The 22,418-nt window shown below is 35.1% G+C and overlaps 1 protein-coding gene across 2 annotated transcripts; it reads left to right on the top strand.

Moving 5' to 3' along the window:
* The first annotated feature begins 17,799 nt into the window (after positions 1–17,799).
* LOC141693562 (E3 ubiquitin-protein ligase RSL1-like) lies at positions 17,800–20,273 on the top strand. Of its 2 annotated transcripts, XM_074498702.1 has the most exons (3): positions 17,800–18,737; positions 19,272–19,350; positions 19,838–20,273. In XM_074498702.1, the coding sequence occupies exons 1-2, from the start codon at positions 17,830–17,832 to the stop codon at positions 19,342–19,344; spliced, it is 981 nt and encodes a 326-aa protein (XP_074354803.1). In that variant the 5' UTR covers positions 17,800–17,829; the 3' UTR covers positions 19,345–19,350; positions 19,838–20,273. The 2 variants fall into 2 exon arrangements, with proteins under 2 accessions (XP_074354803.1, XP_074354802.1); XM_074498701.1 differs by having other exon boundaries at positions 19,272–20,273.
* Positions 20,274–22,418: the final 2,145 nt, after the last annotated feature.

Genomic DNA, 22,418 nt, shown 5'->3' with positions numbered 1-22,418 from the left:
TGGCGGAGTGAGTTATGATACAATACCACACTCTTTCAAATACTCTCTAAATTCGGTGCTTAAGTATTCACCCCCACGATCAGATCGTAAGATCTTAATACTTGCATCTCCGCCAATTTGCTTCTCTACTTCAACCTTGTATTCTTTAATTTTTTTAAAAGAATCGGATTTGTTCTTCATAAGATATACATATCCATATCTACTGAAATCTTCAGTAAATGTTATGAAGTAGTAGTGGCCTCCTCTAGCCATTACACGCATTGGGCCACATACATCACTATGTATTAGCTCCAGACGTTTAGTGGCCCTTTGACCCTTACCAGTGAAAGGGGCTTTAGTCATCTTACCAAGCAAACAAGATTCGCATTCTTGGTATGATTCAAAATCAAACTTAACCAAGTATCCATCCTTATGTAATTTGGATATGCGTTTCTCATTTATATGGCCTAGACGACAATGCCAGAGGTATGTTTGATTTGAGTCATTCATTTTAAGTCATTTGTTTTCTATATTACAGACAGGGTTATCTAAATCAAGAACATATAAACTATTAAATAAACGCGCAACAGCATAGGTTAAATCATTCAAAGCAAAAGAGCAACTGTTGTTCTTTATTGTAAACGAAAAACCTTTCTTGTCCAAACAAGAAACATAAATAATGTTTCTGAGAATCGCAGGCACGTAAAAACAGTCTTCTAGTTCTAAAACAAGCCCAGAAGGCATAGATAAATAATAAGTCCCTACAGCTAAAGCAGCAACTTTTGCTCCATTGCCTACTCTTAGGTCCACTTCTCCCTTAGCCAAAGTTCTACTTCTCTGCAGGCCCTGCACATTTATACAAATGTGAGAAGCACATCCAGTATCAAATACCCAAGATGTAGAAATAGACAAATTGACTTCTATAACATAAATACCTGATCCAGAAATCTGAACTGCTTTCTTTTTCTTCAGATCCTCCAAGTAAATTGGACAGTTTCTCTTCCAGTGACCATCTTTATTACAGTAGTGACATTCACCCTTGGCCACACCACCTTTAGGCTTTAAAGCCTGTTTGGGACCTGACTTTGGCTTGGGTGTAGAATCAGATCCAATCTTCTTCTTACCCTTCCATTTGCCCTTCCCTTTGGCCTTACCTTTATTTCCCACCATCAGTATGGGAGCAGGTTCAGCTGTCTTCATGTTGGTCTCATATGTTCTCAACATATGCAACAATTCAGTAGGTATTTTGTCAAATTCATTCATATTGTAGTTCACAACAAACTGAGTGAATTTGTTGTTCAAAGAATTCATGATTAGGTCAATACCAATTTCCGGACCAATCGGGAAACCCAAAGTTTCAAGGTACTCAATGTAACCAATCATCTTCAGAACATGTGGGCCAACTGGTTCACTCGCCCCTTGTTTGCAATTAAAAAGTGACTTACTCGTGTTGAACCTTTCTTGACGAGTTTGGCTTGCAAACATGCTTTGCAAGTGCTCATTGATAGTATATGCATCCATATGCACATGCTGTCTTTGAAGTTCAGCACTCATAGTTGCCAACATAAGACATGCAACATCATTTGTATCATTCTCATCCTTTGTGCGTGCTGCTCATTCATCAGCAGTAGCACCCTCAGGAAGGGGGTCTGGAGGAGGAATATCAATGACATGAAGCTTGCGCTCCTGCCTGAGGACAATCCTCAAATTCCTCTGCCAGTCTAGGAAGTTGTTTCCTCCTGTCAGCTTGTCCTTCTCAAGGACTGAACGTACGGATAGTGTGTTTATGTTGTTTGCCATTACTCAGTATCTACAATAATAAAAGTGCAAAATAAACATTAGATTGTCTGAGTTAAAATTTTATGTTCATATGATTATGATATATTCATAATATATCTCCAACTATTGTTTTTTATCAAATTAATAGCCCTAACTATTAATTCGGAAAGTATATCCCATAAATCTTTCTAGTGAGCCAAGATCCATATTTCGTCATGTTCTAAGTCAACCACTGGTATCTTTAAAACATGATTATTTAGGTAGACAACAGTTGTCAATTATATCATATATAATTCTTGAATAATTTGGTGAACAATAATTGATCTTATCTATCTAATAGATTTTTAACCAAACTCTATGCTTCTAAGTTCATAATAGTTGAATATAACCGTTTATATTCACCTTATTATGATGACTCAGTTAAGTTAGACCCAATGATACAACGTCCGAATATAACCATTTATATTCGTCGCATTTCACCATGATAGATAGGAGTCCCCTGCCACTGACAGCCCTTCCCCTTATCGATCTAGGATTTAATGAGTGTTCATTCATTGGAAAGCATCTGATTAAAACTTAATATTTTTAGTTAGGGATTTTTAATTTAGAACGATCATGATCCCATCATAAAGAGATTCCCAATTTTTCCTTGAATAAAATACTTCAAATCAATACTCGTTAATGGTTTGATTTCCAGGTAGTGGAGGAGTCACATCAGTCTCGCTTAAAACCCACAGCCTTACAAGTTCTATGAACCCGTTGTTGACAAAATCGCCCCATGTCAGAAATAAAGAAAATTCGTATTTTATTCCGTGTTTCATAAACACGAGAATCTCATGATCGTTTGTTAATTTTAAATCTTGAGTCGTTACCGATTTTATCTTGTTTAAAGGCATGGCATGGGTGATGTATCTAATACATACATGCATCATTAATCTAATTAAAACATGCATTTTCTACTCTACACATACTATTTATATATCATATGAAAAGTGCGTAAAGTAAACGTGCAATAGTTATGGCCCAATCCTATGTGATCTTTTCAGGCTAATGAAAAGATCAAGGTCAGTCTATGGTGTAAAAATAACTATTACATATGTCTTCTCTATTGCTTCCATTGTCTCCTTGGCCTCCATAGGATGCCTCCTCTTTCCCTTGTCCTTCTTGGATGTTACATTAAGAATTATATTAATGAACTTACAAAAGAACTCGAGTTACATTCGAGATAAAACAACTACAAATAGAAAACGGCATGCAAGTCGTATTTATTACAAACCAAAAGAATAAACCATTACAACTAAGGTCTCAAGGCCATAACTATGCACCATGCTCAAGTAACCATTAAAGAACATGATAGATCATATAAAGATGACATACTATTTATCACTTATCATGATCCAATCAAGAATAATAAATAAGTAAAGCATATGTCATAAGCATGTATCAGTATACACATGATCCATATCCCAGTTACCAAAAACATGTATCAGTATACATATTTTAAGAGATCGCATACATATGAGTTATGGCATATCTTAAACATACTAGTATCATCATATAGATCATTAACAGATTGATCATATCATTCATATAACATAACTGTTATCATGGCAGACTCATATAATATAACTGTTATCATGGCAGATTCATCACACATGCATACTTGTAAAAATACAGTAAACACGTAACCAAATCAGCCCCTTATACACGTAGCTCTGATGCCATTGTTGGGTTTCGAAGGCATAAAACGCAGCGGATAAACGTAAATAAAACAAAAATTTTGAAACCCAAAAACGGGATCCATGTATAATTATGGGCAGATTATGGAGATAACGAATCATACCTTTCAAGAGCTTAACTTTCACGAACTCAACGGAGATCCTAGCTATCATGCTTTGTGTCTACCTCTCGGAGAAACACCTCTATGGTATCCACACGAGCACCTTCAAGAATGTCTCACGAACTTGACTACGGAATGGATGTACTAGCCTCCTTCTTGACGATCTGAATTGCCTCTGCCTCTCTTTGCTGCTAGGGTTTTCTCAAAAACGTACAAGCCTCTTTAACATATCATTATGTATTTATAATGGCTGATTAAAAAGGCCCATAACAGCAAAGCCCAACCCTAGTAGGTATTGGATTAAATAATAAAAATGAATTTATATTATTTAATTAATAACTAAGTCATACTTAATTATTATGGGCAAAAACATTCCTTTTAATTTGAATTTATATTATCTCAATTAAGTCTTACTTAATTATAATAAAATTCAAATAATCATCAATTAATTTAAATCCATAATTTAAATTAATTATTCCATTAAGTGCTCTATTTGTGCGACCCTATAGGCTATTATTTAATTGGCAATAATTTTATTCTCTAATAAAATTATAAACAATGAGCGGTATCTAGTAATACATCATTGTTACCCAATTAAATAATAATTAAATCGTGATTAGATAAAACCTTTCGTGATTAATGTTTTTCGTGTAATATAATCCCTTTAACCATACATATTATAGATTAAACTCGAGGCATGTATTTAGTCATCCTCTTCAACATTTAATCCGGATTTACTTGATCCATGAGTAGATTATCGAGACAAATCATTATTTGAGCATGGCCATGCTTATATAATCTCACTCAATCAAGAGGCCAATAATATCTCTCCTAATTATAGGAGGGTTAAATCATTTATCTATCATTCATATTTCTCATACGACTCATGATATACCCGATGTCCACTTTTATCATCACCCGATCAAAAGTAACTTTTAATGTAGTCAAAGTATATTAATCCTCGTATAGAAATATAACGATTTCAAGTCAAAGGATCGTTACACCATTATCACTGTGAGTCTTTCTTATAACTTTATTAAACATGAAGAATCTCACTGTGGGTCTGTCCAGTACCATGTACTCTCACATGTACCTATGTATTGACTTTAGTATCCCCATACTTATAACCAATGAGATGTGATTATCTTGTCAAACAACATACTAGTCTATCTATGTATTATTATTGTCCTATATAATAATACTCGACTAGGGACCTTTAAGAATATGATATATTATATAATCTCAAGTTCAAGTCATGTACTTAAACTATACAATTTGTATCATGATTCTAAGGACATTTATTATGCTAACAAAATATCGCAGTAATTAAGGTCATAATAAATACATTTATTGAATAATCAACTGACATAAAGATTATAAAAGAATAATGTATTGCCTCTAGGGCACCTACACTAACAATATAGATGAAGGAGAAACAACTGGATTATGTATTGGTACCATTGGGTATGTAATCAAGAGAAAGCAAATGAAGTGTTAGTTCTGTTGACCAAAAAACCATCGAAGAAGTTCTCGCACTCAACTCATAAACGTGGAAGATTTGGTAAATGGTATGTTGGGCTTGGGTATAGTATTGTGGTATGTTTGCATGTGCATATTTATTTAAATTATCATCTAATTTCATTTCTTTGTGTCAGAGAAGGGTTGGCTTAAAACCACAGAGGATGAGATTGAAATCTCAGACTTGTCGCTTAAGGATATAATTGTTCTTGGGGAGTACAGGGAGTTGACATCCGTAAATGTAAAACGAGCTCCAGCAGCCATAGAGACTCAAACAACAAATACAGAGCCTGCAATCAAACACTAGCAAAAAATGAGCAAGATATAAATCTAGAAATAGCATCCACTCTTGTTTAAATAAGCACAATATTATCATGCATCTCTAGCATATTACATTTTAAGAATTAAACACGCATGATAAAAAGAGCAAGAGAAGCTCAAGAAAGTTTTATAGATCTGGAAATAATAGCTACAAAATGCTCCCTGGATACAGCCCGCTCCTTAGTGTTGGCCATGGAGATGAAAGGAAAGAAGAAAAATAGAAAGGAGAAGGTAGAGTATGGAGTTGTAGTTGTATAAGACAGAAAGAAGAAGGTAGAGGAAGGATCGTGGTGGCTAGGGTTTGTTCGATACTCTATATTATCTCATAGGTATAAATATACAAAAGTGATTACAACATGATACCTTTTAAGGATCAAACAAGCATGACATAAAGAGCAAGAGCAACTCAAGAAAGTTTTATAGATCTGGAAATAATAACTACAAAATGCTAAATCAGGAGATAATGTCTCAGATCCTTATATTTGTACAAAGACTGTGCCAATTTCTAACAAACTACTATCCTGAAATTATTACTCTATCCCTATCTTGATAAACACTTCATGTGTTCCCGAATAGCAAGAGAGAAATATTGGAAAAAGGCAGGGACCACAGGATCACACACATGTGCTAGAATACGCTGAAATGTATGTGATACCTCTGTTTATTTATGTAAAATAATAAGACAAAATGGAATGATAGCTGCTCTTTTATTTGATGCATCATTACTCCCCTTCAAGCTGCACGTCAGTGGGAACAAAATTGCAAAGCTTGCTCAGAAGGTAGTTATGTTGTTTAACTGTCAAAGGCTTTGTCAAGATGTCTTCCAACTGCGCGTAGGAAGGAACATGCGGAGTTATAATGAAGCCTGACTTGATCTTGTCATGAACGAAGTGACAATCTACTTCCTATGTACTTAGTGCGCTCGTGAAGTACTAGATTAGCAGCAATGGTGAGAACAACTAGATTGTCACACTTTAAAACAGTAGGTGGCAGCTGATACCGACCAAGATCCTTGAGGAGAGTGGAGAGCCGTGTTATTTCGCACGCTGTGAAAGCCATGGCACGGTATTCCGCTTTTACGGTTGAACAAGCCATAATTGACTGCTTTTTTTATTTCCAGGAAATTGGAGAGGCTCCCAAAAGAATACAAAACCCAGATGTGGATTTTCTAGAGGTTGCACAGCTTGCCCATTCACTGTCACAGTAGGCAGTGACCTCAGTAGTAGAGGAAGATGCTAATGAAATTCCCTGATTAGGATTGCCTGTAAGGTATCTCGGAACACGTCTGACAGCCTGCATATGGACTGATGTGGGTGACTACATGTATTGAGCAAGAACATGAACTGAAAAGGTGATATCTGATCTTGCAGTGGCTAAGTAGATGAGCCTTCCCAACAATATTAGATATGATTGAGAATTCTCAAGATGTGTGCCTTTCTCAGGTATCAGTTTTAAGTGCAAATCTGGAGGCAATTTCAGAGGTACAACATTGAATAGATTGTAATCAATAAGAAGCTCTGTAGTATACTTTCATTGTGAGACAAAAAAACCATACTCAGATCTGCTAATCTCTGATCCCAGGAACTAAGTCACATTTCCTAAATCTTTCATATGAAATACTTGAGATAACATAACTTTGAGAGAGTTTATAAAGTTGTCGTAGTTGCCATAAATGAGCAAGTAATAGATATAAATTAACACAAGATTTTTTGTATAATCCTTAGTGAGAATGAATAAGCTGTAATCATCTTTTGATTGAGTGAAGTCCATAGATAGAAGAGTGACATACAACTTACTGAACCAGTTACTGGGAGCTAATTTCAGGCCATAAAGTGATTTTTTCAATTTGCAGAGCAGTGTTCTTGTATATTTCTTGATAGTGTATGAAGTAACAATAATTATGCTACCAATACCCTTATATTCTTGGGGCATGTGCATATAAACAATTTCATCCAACTCTCCATGGAGAAACATGTTGCTAACGTTCATTTGTACTGCAACCCAGTTCTTCATAGCACCAACAATAAGAAGTGCCCGAATTATTGTCATTTTTGCCACCGGGACAAAGGTTTCACTGTAATCAAGGCTATAAATATGTCTATACCCCAAGATTACTAATCTCGATTTATACTTTTCCAGTGTTCAATCTGGCAAATACTTTATTTTGAACAACCACTTAGACTCAATAGCTCTCTTTCCTGGTGGCAGGGGCATTACTTCCCAGGTTCGATTATTTTTTAGGGCATCCAACTCACAATTCATTGCTTCAATCCATCGTTGATGAGACAATTCTTGCTTAAATGATAGCGGATCAGAATTTTTGACAAGTTGTGACAGAAAGCAACTGAAATTAGGCGAAATGAATTGAGTTGTGACTTGGTTAAGTTTGGACACATAATCTTGAGGGTACTAAGGTTTTTTAGTGTGTCTTGTCGATCTCCTAATGGAAATTGCAGTAAAGGCATGGATGGTTGGTGGAAGAGGTACATGATTAGGTATTTGAGCAGGTTCCAGTTTCATCATCATAGCAAGGAACAGTGGGAACAAATGGCATTTTGACAGGAAAAGGTTAGATATATGGCTTGTTAATGTTAGGGTTTAAAGGCATAATATGTTCATGAAAGGTGACATGTAGATACATAAAACTTTCATTGATTGTGAGGTTTAATAGCCTAAATCCCTTTTTGAGAAGGGGGCAACCCAAAAAAATACAAGGAACCCCTCTTAGCTTGAATTTATCGATTGTGTGCTCATTATTTGTTGCAAAAGCTAGGAAACCGAAAACTTGAGGTTATCATATATTGGTGGATCAGTGAACAACATTTTATATGGTGTTTTGTTGCCAATTGCTGAGCTAGGTATTCTGTTTAAAAGATGAGTTGATGTTAACACACAATCACCCCAGTACTTAAGATCAACACCAGATTGAAAACGTAGGGCACGAGCTATTTCAAGAACAATTATGTGCTTTTTCTCCACCTTGGCATTCTGCTGGAGTGTATAGGGGCACGAAGTTTGATGTGCTACAGCAGCACCTGTAAAAGAAAGCCTTACTAGCTGTATCACATAGCTCCACTGCATTATCCAATAGAATGATCTTTACTGATTTACGATACTTGACAATGACATAATTAAAGAATTTTTTTAAACTATCTCATGCATAACTTTTATGTTGCAGCAAATATATCCAAGTCATGCGAGAATAATCATCAATTATTGTACAAAAGTACTTATACTTATCTTTGGTACATACATTGTAAGGCCCTCGTGTATCGACATGTATAGCTGAAATGAAGAGGTGGCATGAAAATCACTTATAGGAAAGGGCGGCTTGGTGTACTTTACCAAGGGACAAGTGAAAAAGATGTTCTTTGATTCATCAATGCACTGGTTAATTTCAGGGATATGTTTGAGTTTTGAGCCAAGGGAGTAGCCCATTCCGTGATGTCATAAGGTGTACAAGTCAAACTTGGTGGATGAAGTTTTGGAAGAACCTGCAACATGGCATTGAGACTATGCATTATTGTTTTGATCCAGAAAAATAATTGTCTAGTTCATCGTCAGTCTCTCCCCCTGTTACAGATTGGAACATGCTGCCAACACCTTGAGTACTAGGTATCAATTTCAACAGATGCTCTAACTATTGGGCAGTAAAAGTGACTGACCCTAATGCTGTTTGATCAGTGCTGCCTTGAGTTATATTGACATGCCTTATGCCTCCATGTTTATTCCATTTTGTAGGCTTGTTCCCTTTCTGTGCATTTGGTTTATACTTGGGATGCCACCTAGGAAACCAAATAATGTTCCAACACCTATAACTGGTGTGCTATTACCCCCATAAGCTGTGCAGGTAAGATTTTTAGCACTATTACTTTTTGACAGCCATAGTAGAGGCCTCAAAATCAGAAATATCGAGTGTGTTTAAAACATCACATTATGATTTTTCCTGTTGAATCATCGCGCAAGTCATCTCAATAATAGGAAGAGAGCTATATTGACCTGCCTTGTGCCTCCATGTTTATTCCATTTTGTAAGCTGGTTCCCTTACTGTGCATTTGGTTATACTTGGGATGCCACCGAGAAAACCCAATAATGCTCCAACACCTATCACTGGTGTAACACCCCCAAATCCGGGGTCGAGGATCCGGGTTGTCACGAGTTCCATTTCCCTTAATAACACCCGATCTTAATAAACAACCAACTACTGCGTACTGTGACCCCACAATAAACACACACATCACAAGTTATAGTCTCAGAGATGAACATCCAAAAATAACATAAGTCATTTTATTCCACAATATAAGCCATTACACCTCAAAAGGGTTTCTGAATAAATTTACATTTCTTTGCCATTATTACAATGCATAAATATACATAAGTCTGGTACATCAAAATTTGAAAGCCTAGCCTATTGGTAGTTCCTACCTCAGCTACAACGACATCAACGCCTATAGGAAACTGCGGAACGTTTCCAATCCGCTCGCGAATTGGGAGCTTGGTCTTGTTCATCTTGTCTATCTGATGTTGTGTGATGAAAGAAGAAATCAAGGGTGAGCAACAAGCCCACCGAAATAATATGTATAATAATTAACAATATATGAGCATTCTCATAGTACTCATGAAAGTCTTGGTCAAGAAGAAATGAACCAAGTTGATATCTTAACGCGACCAAGTCACAAAATATTCAGTATATATATACATATATACTTTTCACAATCTTTGAAATCCTCTGACATGTATAATATACACAGAGTTCCAGTTTATAACTGTATAAAAATATCGTTGCAAGGTGATCTCATATATCTAACCTTGTCTCAACGTTTTTCTGAAAATCTTTGTCATGCATAAGATAATCATTAAATAGATATAAGTTGAAAAGATGAAGTTACAAGATACTCCAATATACTTATATTTTTTCTGAATACTACTTGAACTACCACCATTCAAGTTATAATTAGCTCATCCCATAGATGAAGCTACACGACAAAACTTGTATAGAATCTATCTTTGAAATATCATCAAAATGAAATGAAGTTACGAGATACTTCATTTGATAAAAACATCATTTTGAAAACTCAACCCTGTCAACACTTAACAATCGCCCAGCCGTAGCCTTTCTATCGAAGTGCTCTGGGTAGTGTTACAGAAATATCCAATTGGATGATGAACTCATTACGGGAGTTTGCCACGCCAGGAAGACCACTCACGATGATCAGTCGTAGTAGTGCAACCCCACCATTTTCTACATGTAGAGGAGAACAGTCAGATTTACTTGTCAACCGAACACTGGACTCCTAAGGAATGGACCGTCTTAGCGGAACTTCCAGGCCATTTGGGCCAATAAATAAGGCTGGGCCGGCGCCACTCGACCACTTACGTCACTCCTAGTTCAGATGAAATCCATGACTCTGAAACGTAAAGCTCGTCTCCCCTTTCCCCAAGTAGGAACTTGTTGATACGACTCCACCAAGAAGTCGCATCTAGTTGGAAAGAAAAACTCACCGATATTTCCCAGGAGATGCCTGTTAATGGATTAACTTATTCCAAGAATTTTACTTCCCGAGTGTTGGGTAAGTAATCAAAAACTCTTTTATCAAAACAACAACCTTGTTGCGAATATAAGAATACATCACGGAGCCAGATCCCTCAGATTTTTTGAGCGAGTATTTAAATCCCCTTCGAAAGGAAGATCTTAAATTTGAAAACGAGTTTTGGGATCCGCTCTAACTTTTAAAATTATTTTGAAGACTCGAAAATATTTTTAAGAATATTTGGAGTAATGCTGATTTAATAAAATAAATCAGTCCTGATATATTAGAAAATATCTGAATATTATTTAAATAATATTCCCATAAGGATAATCCTTATAAAAATAATCGAAGTAGAAGTTTTAAAACTTATACTTGAAATGAATAATAAATGACCAAAGATATACTTATACGAAAATACGATCTTTATTTGAATAATCGAAAATAAGTTTGATTATCGAAACATTATTCTTTAATAAAATAAAGAATATTATTTAATAAATAAGCGGAGTCATAAGTCCTCAAATGAATATTTAAAATAATATTCATTAAATAAAATAAACGGAGTCTTAAGTCCTCGAATGAATATTCAAAATAATATTCATTAATTAAACTAAACGAAGTCATAAGTCCTCGAATGAATATTCATAATAATATTCATTAATTAAACTAAACGGAGTCATAAGTCCTCGAATGAATATTCATAATAATATTCATTAAATAAAATAAAGTTATCGAATAAACCTTATTCGAATAATAGTTTTGAAAACTATTCAAATATATATATCTTATAATCGGGAACATCGACTCGCGGTTTAGAAAATATTCACCTTTGGGTCCCCTATACTAAGGGTATACGTAACTACTACTTATTTCTAGCATATGTATTATGCAGTTTATAAGCAATTGAATCAACAATTAGATATCAAGATTACGAAACAGGCATGCATATATACCATATCAACATGCTCCAATATATCGCAAGATTTGCTAATAACCATCATGCATCTATCACAAGATAATGCATATACATATATACATCACAACAACAGTATAACGGGTAGAAAACTTGTCTGAGTGTTCCCGGATAGACTTAAGCTTAGAGTGGGTCCGATAACCTATGAACAACAACATAAGTTGGAATTAAACCCCGGTCGCTTAAGAAACTAGACTTTAACCAATTGAACCCTAACGTTCGTTTATGGTCACTCCTACGCTTAACGAATCACATAAGTCATTCGAGTACCCTCGGCTCCACTATTTTTAATAAATTAACCATTAAGAATTTTAAGGAGATTCTTTCGCGAGTACTCTACCAACTGCCTAATCCACTATACATAATTGTTTCATACTCCAATTAGTCATTTAAGGGCCTTAACCAATATTTCAAAGTAAGGCGAGGGGTAATGGTTCGGTCGCGAAACGCCGTTACTTAAAACGGTCGTTTCTCCTAAATCGTACATCGGATTCAAGCGGACCACATATCAAAACAAAGCTCGTAACATGAACTATCTAAACATGGAAATGGTCAGAATCTAAAAGTGAGTGAACGGGTCCTTAAATTAAGAACAAAAATAGTCTAAGGAAAATTGGGCATTACGACGGCTATAACTTAGCAATTTCCAAATTTTTACCCAATCAATTCAATATTAAACCACCACCAATCAACACCATTCCACCATCATTCAACCACAAATCAACCATACAACCAAACTTCATCCAAATCCTATTAAATCAGTCCATTACTTCATGTTTTATCCATCTTATTCAATCACAACAAGAGCTACTAACTATACTTAAGGTTCATCAACCAACAACCAAGATTTATAACCCAAAATCATTATAATTCCAACCAAACTCTAAACATACAAGAATCATGCTCTCATAAACTATAAAAAACACAACCAAACCTAATACTCAAAGTAAAGTTAGGGTTTGGAGGGGTTATACCTTCCTTGGAGAGTGGAGAATCACTTAGGAAGCCTTAAATAACCACTAACTATCTCTACTAAGCTTGGATCTTGAAGAAAACATAAGAAAATACAAAGTTAGTTTCTTGAAAACACTATTCACCAAGAACTTTGATGAATTGATTAGCTATGTTAAACATGGAATCTTGAGCTTAAACTTATGGCTCATCTAAGTTATGAATTATGGAAGCTAAAGAAACAAACCTCTTAATTTTTGAAGGTGTGTAGCTTGAGTTTTGAAAATTCTCCTTTGCTTTTCATGGAAAAGCCGAGAGCAAGAATGAGGGGGGAGAAGAAATGCTTCTTGTTTGGTTGCCTAGGTATTTGTGTGATGATTTGCTTGTTAATTAGGTTGTTACCATGGTAAAAATTGTGTGGCTCACAATCATCCAACAATTCCTTCCCTTTTGGTCATGCTTATGTCATCCTCCTATGTCATCCTCCCACACTTGTCCTCTTCTTGTTGGTGTGATGACATCATCATCACTAACCTCTTTGATTAGCTCCTAATTACTTGGCTAATGACCGCTGATCTGTTATACGGTTCGCTTAACTTTCGTTCTTGTTTATTGTTTGAGGGATCATACACGGGATCTTATTACTTGGGTTTCATTAACCTTACTCAATACATTGTATTCCCTTTATGATCCTCTCTTATAATCCTTGAATTTAAATCCTTTTTATCCTGTTACCTTATACTCAATTCTTTCGGTATCTGGTGGATTTTCGGGGAAAATCAAAGTGTTCGGATTTGGATTCTGACGATCTGTACATACACTTATATACCACATAGAGTACTTATAAGATCTCAGAATATCAATAAAAGAACCTCCTACATAGTGTGACATGAAAAGTTTCCTTATTCAGCATAATTAGCAAAACCACTATTCATAAGGGTTACAAAAAGTCCAAAAATTTTGGGGTTATTACAACTGGTGTGCTATTTTCCTCCTTAAGCTGTGCAGGTAAGATTTTTAGCACTATTATTTTTTGACAGCCATAGCAGATGCCTGGAAATCAGGAACATCGAATGTGTTTAAAATATCACATTATGATTTTTCCTGTTGAATCATTGCGCAAGTCATCTCAATAGTTGAAAGAGGGCACATTATCATTAGTTGGCTTCTTTGGGTACCAATTTTTTTATCTAATCCATTAAGAAATTGGAACAATTTGCCCTCCTCCTTAAAAGTATCAATAGTTTTTTAAAAAAACAATTATTTCAAATGTAGGAGCGGCTATAGCTGGCAGAGAATTCATCGAATCAAATTCTTTCTAAAGGTTACTCAACCTAGTATAGTACTCAACTACAAGAGTCTTATTTTGTTTCATAACATAAAGAGATCTACCGAGTTTGTATTTGAGAGAACCATTAGTCAAGGAGAAACATTTTTCTAACTAAGACCAAATCTCACTAGCAGTGTTTATAAACAAAATGGAGATTTTAATATTATTAGAGACATTACTGTGTGGTCGGAAAATTACCAGATTGTTACATTGATCTCATTATAGAGCGTTGATGTCATCTGTAGTGCTTCGCATAATAGATCCATCCAGAAAGCCCAACTTTCTCTTCAAGGAGAGTTGTATTTCAAATTATCTCTTCCAAGATTTGTAATTTACCGCAGCTTCAAACTTTGCAACACTCACAGAGAGAGGTCCATCTGAGTGATGCAAAAATAGCGGGTTCTGCATATCCGCAAATGTAAAACGAGCTCCAGCAGCCATATAGACTCAAATAACAAATACAAAGCATGCAGTCGAACACTAGCAAAAATCGAGCAAGATGTAAATCCAGAAATAGCAGTTGTTATGCCCAAATATGGACATGGGCTCTAAACAGACCAATTACCTGAATTATTAATAATATTTGGCTTAATAAACCAGTCCAAGAATATGGAGGAGCTCTCGTAATTTATATATGGAACAAGACCGTGTACCGCATATTGACCAAGATTTCACTGGATGACACGTGAGAATATGTAAAGAAGGATAGTCATGTCCACCTCTTACGAGAAGATGACACCTTCCCAGCTATAAAAAGGAGGTGACACATGCCCACCTCTTACTAGGAGATGAGTCATGCCCTTCTCTTATTAGGAGGTAAAACTTATCCGCCTCTCCAGCAGTAAGGGGGTCTTGTCCACCTCTCAACAAGAAGGGAGTGTTGTCCACTTCTCCATCGTAAAGGGAGTTCTGTCTACCTCTCAACAAGACTGGAGTCTTGTCCACTTCTCAACAAGATAGGAGTAAAGTCCACCTCTCAACAAGATGGGAGTCCCGTCCTCATACTACTAAGGGGGGAGTTATGTTCTCATACTACTAAGAGGGGAGTACTTTCCTCATATCACTAAGAAGGGAGTCATCTCCTCATTTTATGCATGACTCTAGATTACTAGGAGGGGTGGCCTACCACCATATCACTATGAGGGGTAGCATGTCCCCATATTAACAGGAGGGGAGTCCTCACCTCATATTTTGAAGAGACAAGTGAGAGTCCACGTTCACATGTCAACTGCACAAGGAATATTATTACAACAATTTATGACTACATGACCCTATTGGGGCACATCATGGAAATCTAGCGGGACTGTATTACGCTTGGAAGGACCTCATCGAGGTCAACAGTACTTACATATTTCTGGGTCCACATCACATGACCAGACTCCAAGGGGTCGCATGTGAGGGCTCTAGGTGTTCTCGTGCCTCACCAACGAGATATCTCCTCCTAATGCCATGACAGCCTAAACGGTCAACGAACCTGGACTTTGATGGATCGGGAAAACCCTAGCCCGTCTAGGTAACTTGTCCTCCAAGAACTACGTGGAGCTTGAAAACCTATAAAAGGGTACGTAGGCCTCTTGTTTACGGATGATCAACAGTTTGAAATAAGAGAGAGAATAAACAATATTCCTCTGGCATTCTACGAATCATCAAACAAGATCAGCTATAATATCCATCAATTTTCATCCCTAGTTCTTCGCATTCTTCATGAAAATAGCCTCAAATCAACATAATTTGCTTCGTGATTCCAGCAACCTCTGAATTCGTGTTGTTACAAATTTCTCCCAACAACAGCAACCACTTTTGTTAAATAAGCACAATATTATCATGCATCTCTGATAACATATTACCTTTTAAGAATCAAACAAGCATGACAAAAAGAGCAAGAACAACTCAAGAAAGTTTTATAGATCTGGAAATAATAACTACAAAATGTTCATAAAATAGTGTCTCATGCTCTTACATCAGTATAAAGACTGTGCCAATTTCGAGCAAACTACTATCCTAAAATTACCACTATATCCCTATCTTGATAAACACTCCAGGTGGTTCAGAATAGCAAAAGATGAATGTTGAAAAAAGATAGGGATCACAGGATCACACACATGTGCTAGAATGCACCGAAATGTATGTGATACCTCACTTTTATTTGTGCAAAATAATAAGACAAAATAGAACGACAGCCGTTCTTTTATTTGGTGCATTATTACAAAATTATAGCAATAACGTGCTAATTACTTAAATTAGGGCTATCACATATTTACATACAAACATAACCATCGTAAATCTTTTAAATAACGAGTAATGTTGGTCATAAAAATCGGGACAAAGATACTATTATTTTCTAAATTTTCTTTTCTACAAATTATTTTTACATTTTAACTTTCATTTGAAATTTTTTGAAAATAGTACTATAACGGTCGTCTCTACAATATGATGCTACAAAAAATTAAAAGCACGATGAATTTATGTTATCTTAATTAACTTCTATAAAACCCACTAGGGGTGAACACAAATCGGTTTGGGCTTACTGTATCGAAAATATTAGTCGAACCCAATCCTATTATTAATGTGTAGATTTGGGTTGGGTAGGGTTGTGTTGAGTTTTATTTTCTTTTCAAAATTCAAACTAAAGGTATAACAAAGGTATAACTCAGAGGATTTTTTTCGTAGCTCATTATCACAAATCGTCTAACTCATGGTATAGGTGTCTTGTACGAATGTGAGACACCGAAGAGTCCAAGAACAGATCCTTATTATTATTAGAACAACACTTCATCAAAAGAGGATTAGATAGCTTAATTTCATCAATTTGGCCGTAGAAATTTACATACCCCTAAAGAACCAAATGGACATGACACTTACTATAAGTGCCTTAGTGTATCGACTTAAATTACAAATTACAGCCGACAAAATAAAACTCAACTACACTCATCGAACATATCTATTCATGTTCCCACTTAAAGCTGGAAGACAAGGTCCAATTTTATTCAATGCTTACAAAATCACTGAATTTATTATAATATATTAATACCATGTCTTGCAGATTATTAACCAAAAACAATAAATAAATCATCATAATCGTAGAAATATCACATAAACAAGTAATTAATAACACAAACTAATAACCTTACTCTTAACCATAAGGAAACATATGTGGGCCATTATTATTATTCTAATTAAATTGGGTCTGGTTGGTTCAAGATTATAATTAGCTAAATCTTAACCCCACCCAATTTAATATAATTTTTTAAAAATTAATCCATTCAAGTTTCGATTTTGAACGAATTCAGACAAAAAAAAGATTAGTTTAGATCGGTCTGAGCGATCTATTTTTGTTCACCCCTAAGACCCACTAACACGAATTCGGAAAAAAACAATAAAATATAAGCTTTGCCATGAACTTTTGAACCAAAAAGGTTGGTACATTTTATCGAAAACTCCAATACTCTAAAACCCTCCCTTTCCTCTTCTGTCTTCTCAACTACACAACTCAACTACATTACACTTTCACACACATGTTACCCTACAAACCTTATATATAACCCCCACAAAATCAACTAAACATATAAACTCTATATTTTCTTACACAACTCATCAAATACTTACAATGAACACTACTTCAAAACCTCTACAGGAAATCATCAATGTATCTGATGATGGTGATGATGAAGTTGATGATGAAGTTACAGTGCTACATTCATTTTCACCATCTGTGCCTAGAAAGAAAGGTACTGACAAAGATACTGCTATTTCTGTTGAAAATTACTACATGCAACAAGCTATTATGGCTTCTATGAATATTAAGAACACAAACTTTGTTGATCTTGATGAATACCCAAATCATAAATACGATGTTAAGATCATTAAACCATTCAAGGATTCAGTTTATGAAGTGGGTGAGTCCTCAAATTCAAAAAAAAATAATATTGAAATACTTGACCCGGATGATGACCCGGTTATACCATTTTTCATATGTGAGATATGTGTTGAGGATAAGTTGTTGGATGAGTCTTTTTCTATAAAGGGTTGTTGTCATTCTTATTGTAAGGATTGTGTTTGTAAGTACGTGGACTCAAGAATTCAAGAAAATGTGACTAGAATTACTTGTCCTGTTTCGGGTTGTAAAGGGGTTTTGGAGCTTGAGGATTGTCGGGCTGTGTTGCGTCGTGAGATTTTTGATCGATGGGGTGATGCGTTGTGTGAGGCTTTGATTTTAGGCTCTGCTAAATTTTACTGTCCTTTTAAGGATTGTTCTGCGGTTTTGATCATGGATGATGATGTTAGTAGCATTGTTGAATCAGAGTGTCCGTTTTGTCGGAGATTGTTTTGTGCTCAGTGTAAGGTTCCTTGGCATTCTGGTGTAGAGTGTGGGGAGTTTCAGAAGTTACATAAGGATGAGAGGGAAAAAGAGGATATAATGCTTATGAAACTTGCTAAGAGCCAGAAGTGGAGCCGGTGTCCGAGGTGCAAGTTCTATGTCGAAAGGTCTTCGGGTTGCTTGTTTATGAAATGCAGGTTAATATCTAGCTTTAATTGCTTGCTCTTTTTCGTTAGTATAAAATATAAATTAATTTCTCACATCAATATTAAGTTGTGATTTTTTGTTGGTGTATAATTCTTATGTTATATGTTGCATTAGTATTAGTAGTTTCTTAGTGAACCTAGGGATTTGCACGAGTACATTTGTATTAATTTCTAAATTAAAATTCTATATCACTAACATATATGACAGTTTTAAACATAGTAAACATCGATTGGATGGCATGTTAAGTTGGATGAAATGTTAAGCAGTACTATATATAATGAAAAGGAAAATTTGGGGTTTTGTTAGAATGTTTTGTCATAAGTCTTAACCACTATCTTGAGAAATATGTGAACTATGTTTCTCAATTTTGTCATACCAGAACTTCATCTTTTTCCTGACGTTGATTGTTGGTTTTTGATCTTATTGATACCGTTTAACTTGCTCTTATTCGTTTTTTGATTATTCTCAAAGGAGAAGTAGATATGCAATCTTATTTTTACAATTTTTCTTGTTAATACTCTCAGGTGTGGCTATACATTCTGTTACAATTGCGGAGCTCCTTTGGTTGATCATTACTGTCCACAGTGCAAGCACTGAATAATGGTAGGTGCTAATTTGAATTCTGGGCAAAGTAATAATTATGATACTAGATTAAATAAAATGAACAAACAATGGAGCAATTCTCTTCCATCGGTTTCATGACTAAATGATCTTAGGAACATTATGGAAGTTTATTGCTCACAGATACGTGTACGTGAAGTTAGGCTAGACCTTACCTATACATCCCGATGCAATTAGATTATCCATATTGATGAAGCTTAAACTTTGACATATGTTTTCCAATGGAGATTCGAGTAAGAGTGTCAAACCGTTAAATAAGGAAAGCACAATATTGAAAAACTACTTAATAGTAATACCATTACGTAGTTAGTAATAGTATATTACTGGATCATAAATCTTATTGGACCGTGGCGTATAATAATTACTTTCAGAAAATAACCAGCACAATCTCAGTTTTCATTAATGTGGTTTAAAACAACAATTTCACAATTTTGCTGAGCTAAACTGTTTCTGGTAGCTGTTGGTGCAGATAAAAAGAAAACTAGATAAGACTTGGTGTAATGGTCCACTGCAGATAGTTTTCTGAAGTCCCTATTGGTACTTGGCGTGATAGCACAGTGATATGTATATGATCCTCTGGTGGATATATTTTATAGTAGTAAAATAAGGACATGTTTAACCATGCATTAAGACTCAATGTATTCTACAAACAAGTCTAAACTCTTATATGTTCCATTTCATATGCCCCAATCTCACAAATGGGTTATCTATTGTTATGCAAAGCTAGTGAATGGGGACATCGAAGAGAATATAAGAATGGTTTGGATTATATATATGACAGTAGCTTTTTTTGGAGTCTTGGTTAAAATGATGATCAGGTAGTAACTATCAGTCTATAACTGTTTTTTTTGCTTAGTTAAACTTGTAAGTATAACTTGCATATTTCAAATTTCCAAGACCTTTCATTATTTGCCAACCCAGTTGGGTTTTGTATTATTGTCTCCTTTTCTTGACACTATCCAAGATTCCAAGTGATGAAGTATGTATTTTTAAATGCAAAAAAAGAAGATAATTGTTTGACATTCTAATGTGAACAAAGTAGATGTTATGCAGCTTCCACGTAATAATACGATTACCGATAATTTCATAGTTCAGTTTTATGTTGAAAAGTATTGAAATGGTCAATTTTGTCTTAGAATATTTGAAAGTGGAACAGGATGTTTTCTAAAGTATTCAAGTATGTTATGGATAAATTTGTTTGACTTTTACAAATGTGAATTACAATATGTGTGTGTGTGTGTATTTTACTATCCAGTGGAAGCTACAAGAGACATTCTATCCTGTTTTTTGCTGGTTAACAAGTGAAGAGTTGTTCATACTGTTAAGAAGTAGGCTTTCCATAACAACTTATATCAACTACCAAATAGAACACAGGATTATCGGTTGCTTCAACGTTTCTTTTAATAAAAGATAAGCTAGGAAACTTCACTGCTCTGTCTACGGTTTGATAAACATTTCTTAATCTTTGATATTACTTACCTACGCAAGTCAAAGAAGAATGTTCTTCTGTTTATATAAGCTTATATACACACTGTTTGATATACTGTATAGGTTCTTACTTGCAAAAAACTTTATATTATATACTGAAGTAACAAATCCAGTATATTTAATTTTAATTCAACGGAATTCAGCATGTCATAACTTTGTATAAACGAGATGAAATAAAACCTAGGTTCAAAATGGTGCCTCGAGGGGAATAATGATTTGATCAGTTATAATTTACATTGAAAACAAAAATGCTACCCACATTGGATCAGTAAATGCTATGAGGTAAACTACAACACTGATGAAGGGAATTTTCGACTAGTTTGACCGGGGAAGCCACCTCAAAGAATCTGCTAATGAAGATTGCAGTTGACCCTGATCTTGATGGTTGTAAATATTTTATTTGATCCACTTCCTACTTGTATATTTATTTACAAACACACATACACACACATGTAAAGAGAGAACTAGAGAAAAGAACTAGATCCTTCGGTTACTCCTGTAGGCTTTTTTTTTATGAATTTTGTATAGGTTGTACTACAACTGGGGGTTTATAGCTCTGTGGAGCCTCGTGTTTGCAGTAAATTTCGTGTGGGCAGGAAGATTGGCAGTGGATCCTTTGCAGAAGTTTATTTAGGTTTGCTCAAACCTCCTTGTCTTTTGTATGCTTTTCTGGTAGATTACATATGAGTTTTATCGGCTGCATTTGTTTCTGCAGGCACCAATTTCAGGACAAATGAGGAAGTTGCAATTAAGTTTGTGAGTGTTTTGCTTCTGATAAGATCTTTATTTTGGTGGTATAGGCTTTTTGTTTGTCAGTTTTAGTTAGTTTAATAAGTTTTTTGATCAGGTACTGGGTGCTTCTTATGTTGCAAAGGTAGTAGAAATGCATTCGTTGCTAAGCCCAGACTGCTTAACTTAGGTTGTATCTAATATAGCTGAAATTATCTGTATGATATATATCATTTGGAACTCTTTCCCTAAATTTTCTGGAGATGGAAGTACGGGTTTAGAGTTTTTTTCAGGGAACGACGTGATTAAGATAAAGTGCAGTTGCCTCATTCATTGTTGGCTGATTTGAAAATAAAAGATCGATAAATACCTTTTCTTAATACGAAAATACTATGCCTGACTATTCACTTGTTTTTAAAGAACTCTTCTTTCAGAAAATTAATTACCCCTTTTAAGTTCACTTTACCTTGTACATGTTTGTCCATTACATGTTGTCCTTCAGCATTTTGAATTGTGGTTGAACATTAGCGTATTCCTCTATCGAGGTAGTAACACAGCACATGTTCTGAAGTGCAAAAAAATAGTGCAATATTACTCGGCGTCGCCTTACGGCGACACCTCGCAGTTTAAAATTTTGAAAATTAAAAGATATAAATATTAATATAAGTTATTTTTAAACTGTTGAATTGAAAACCATAATGTTTTACCTGAATACATATACAAAACATATAAATTAGTGCATTAAAACAAAAGTCATTATTCTGCTAAAGGAATTTTTTTATTCAAAAGTATTTTAATATTATTGCGACGTCTCGTCGTTTAAACATTATATA

Source organism: Apium graveolens, chromosome 10, assembly GCF_009905375.1.
Source record: "Apium graveolens cultivar Ventura chromosome 10, ASM990537v1, whole genome shotgun sequence".
Classification (NCBI taxonomy): Eukaryota; Viridiplantae; Streptophyta; class Magnoliopsida; order Apiales; family Apiaceae; genus Apium; species Apium graveolens.
Note: the sequence above shows the minus strand (reverse complement) of the source record. Positions and strands in the feature narration are given on the sequence as shown.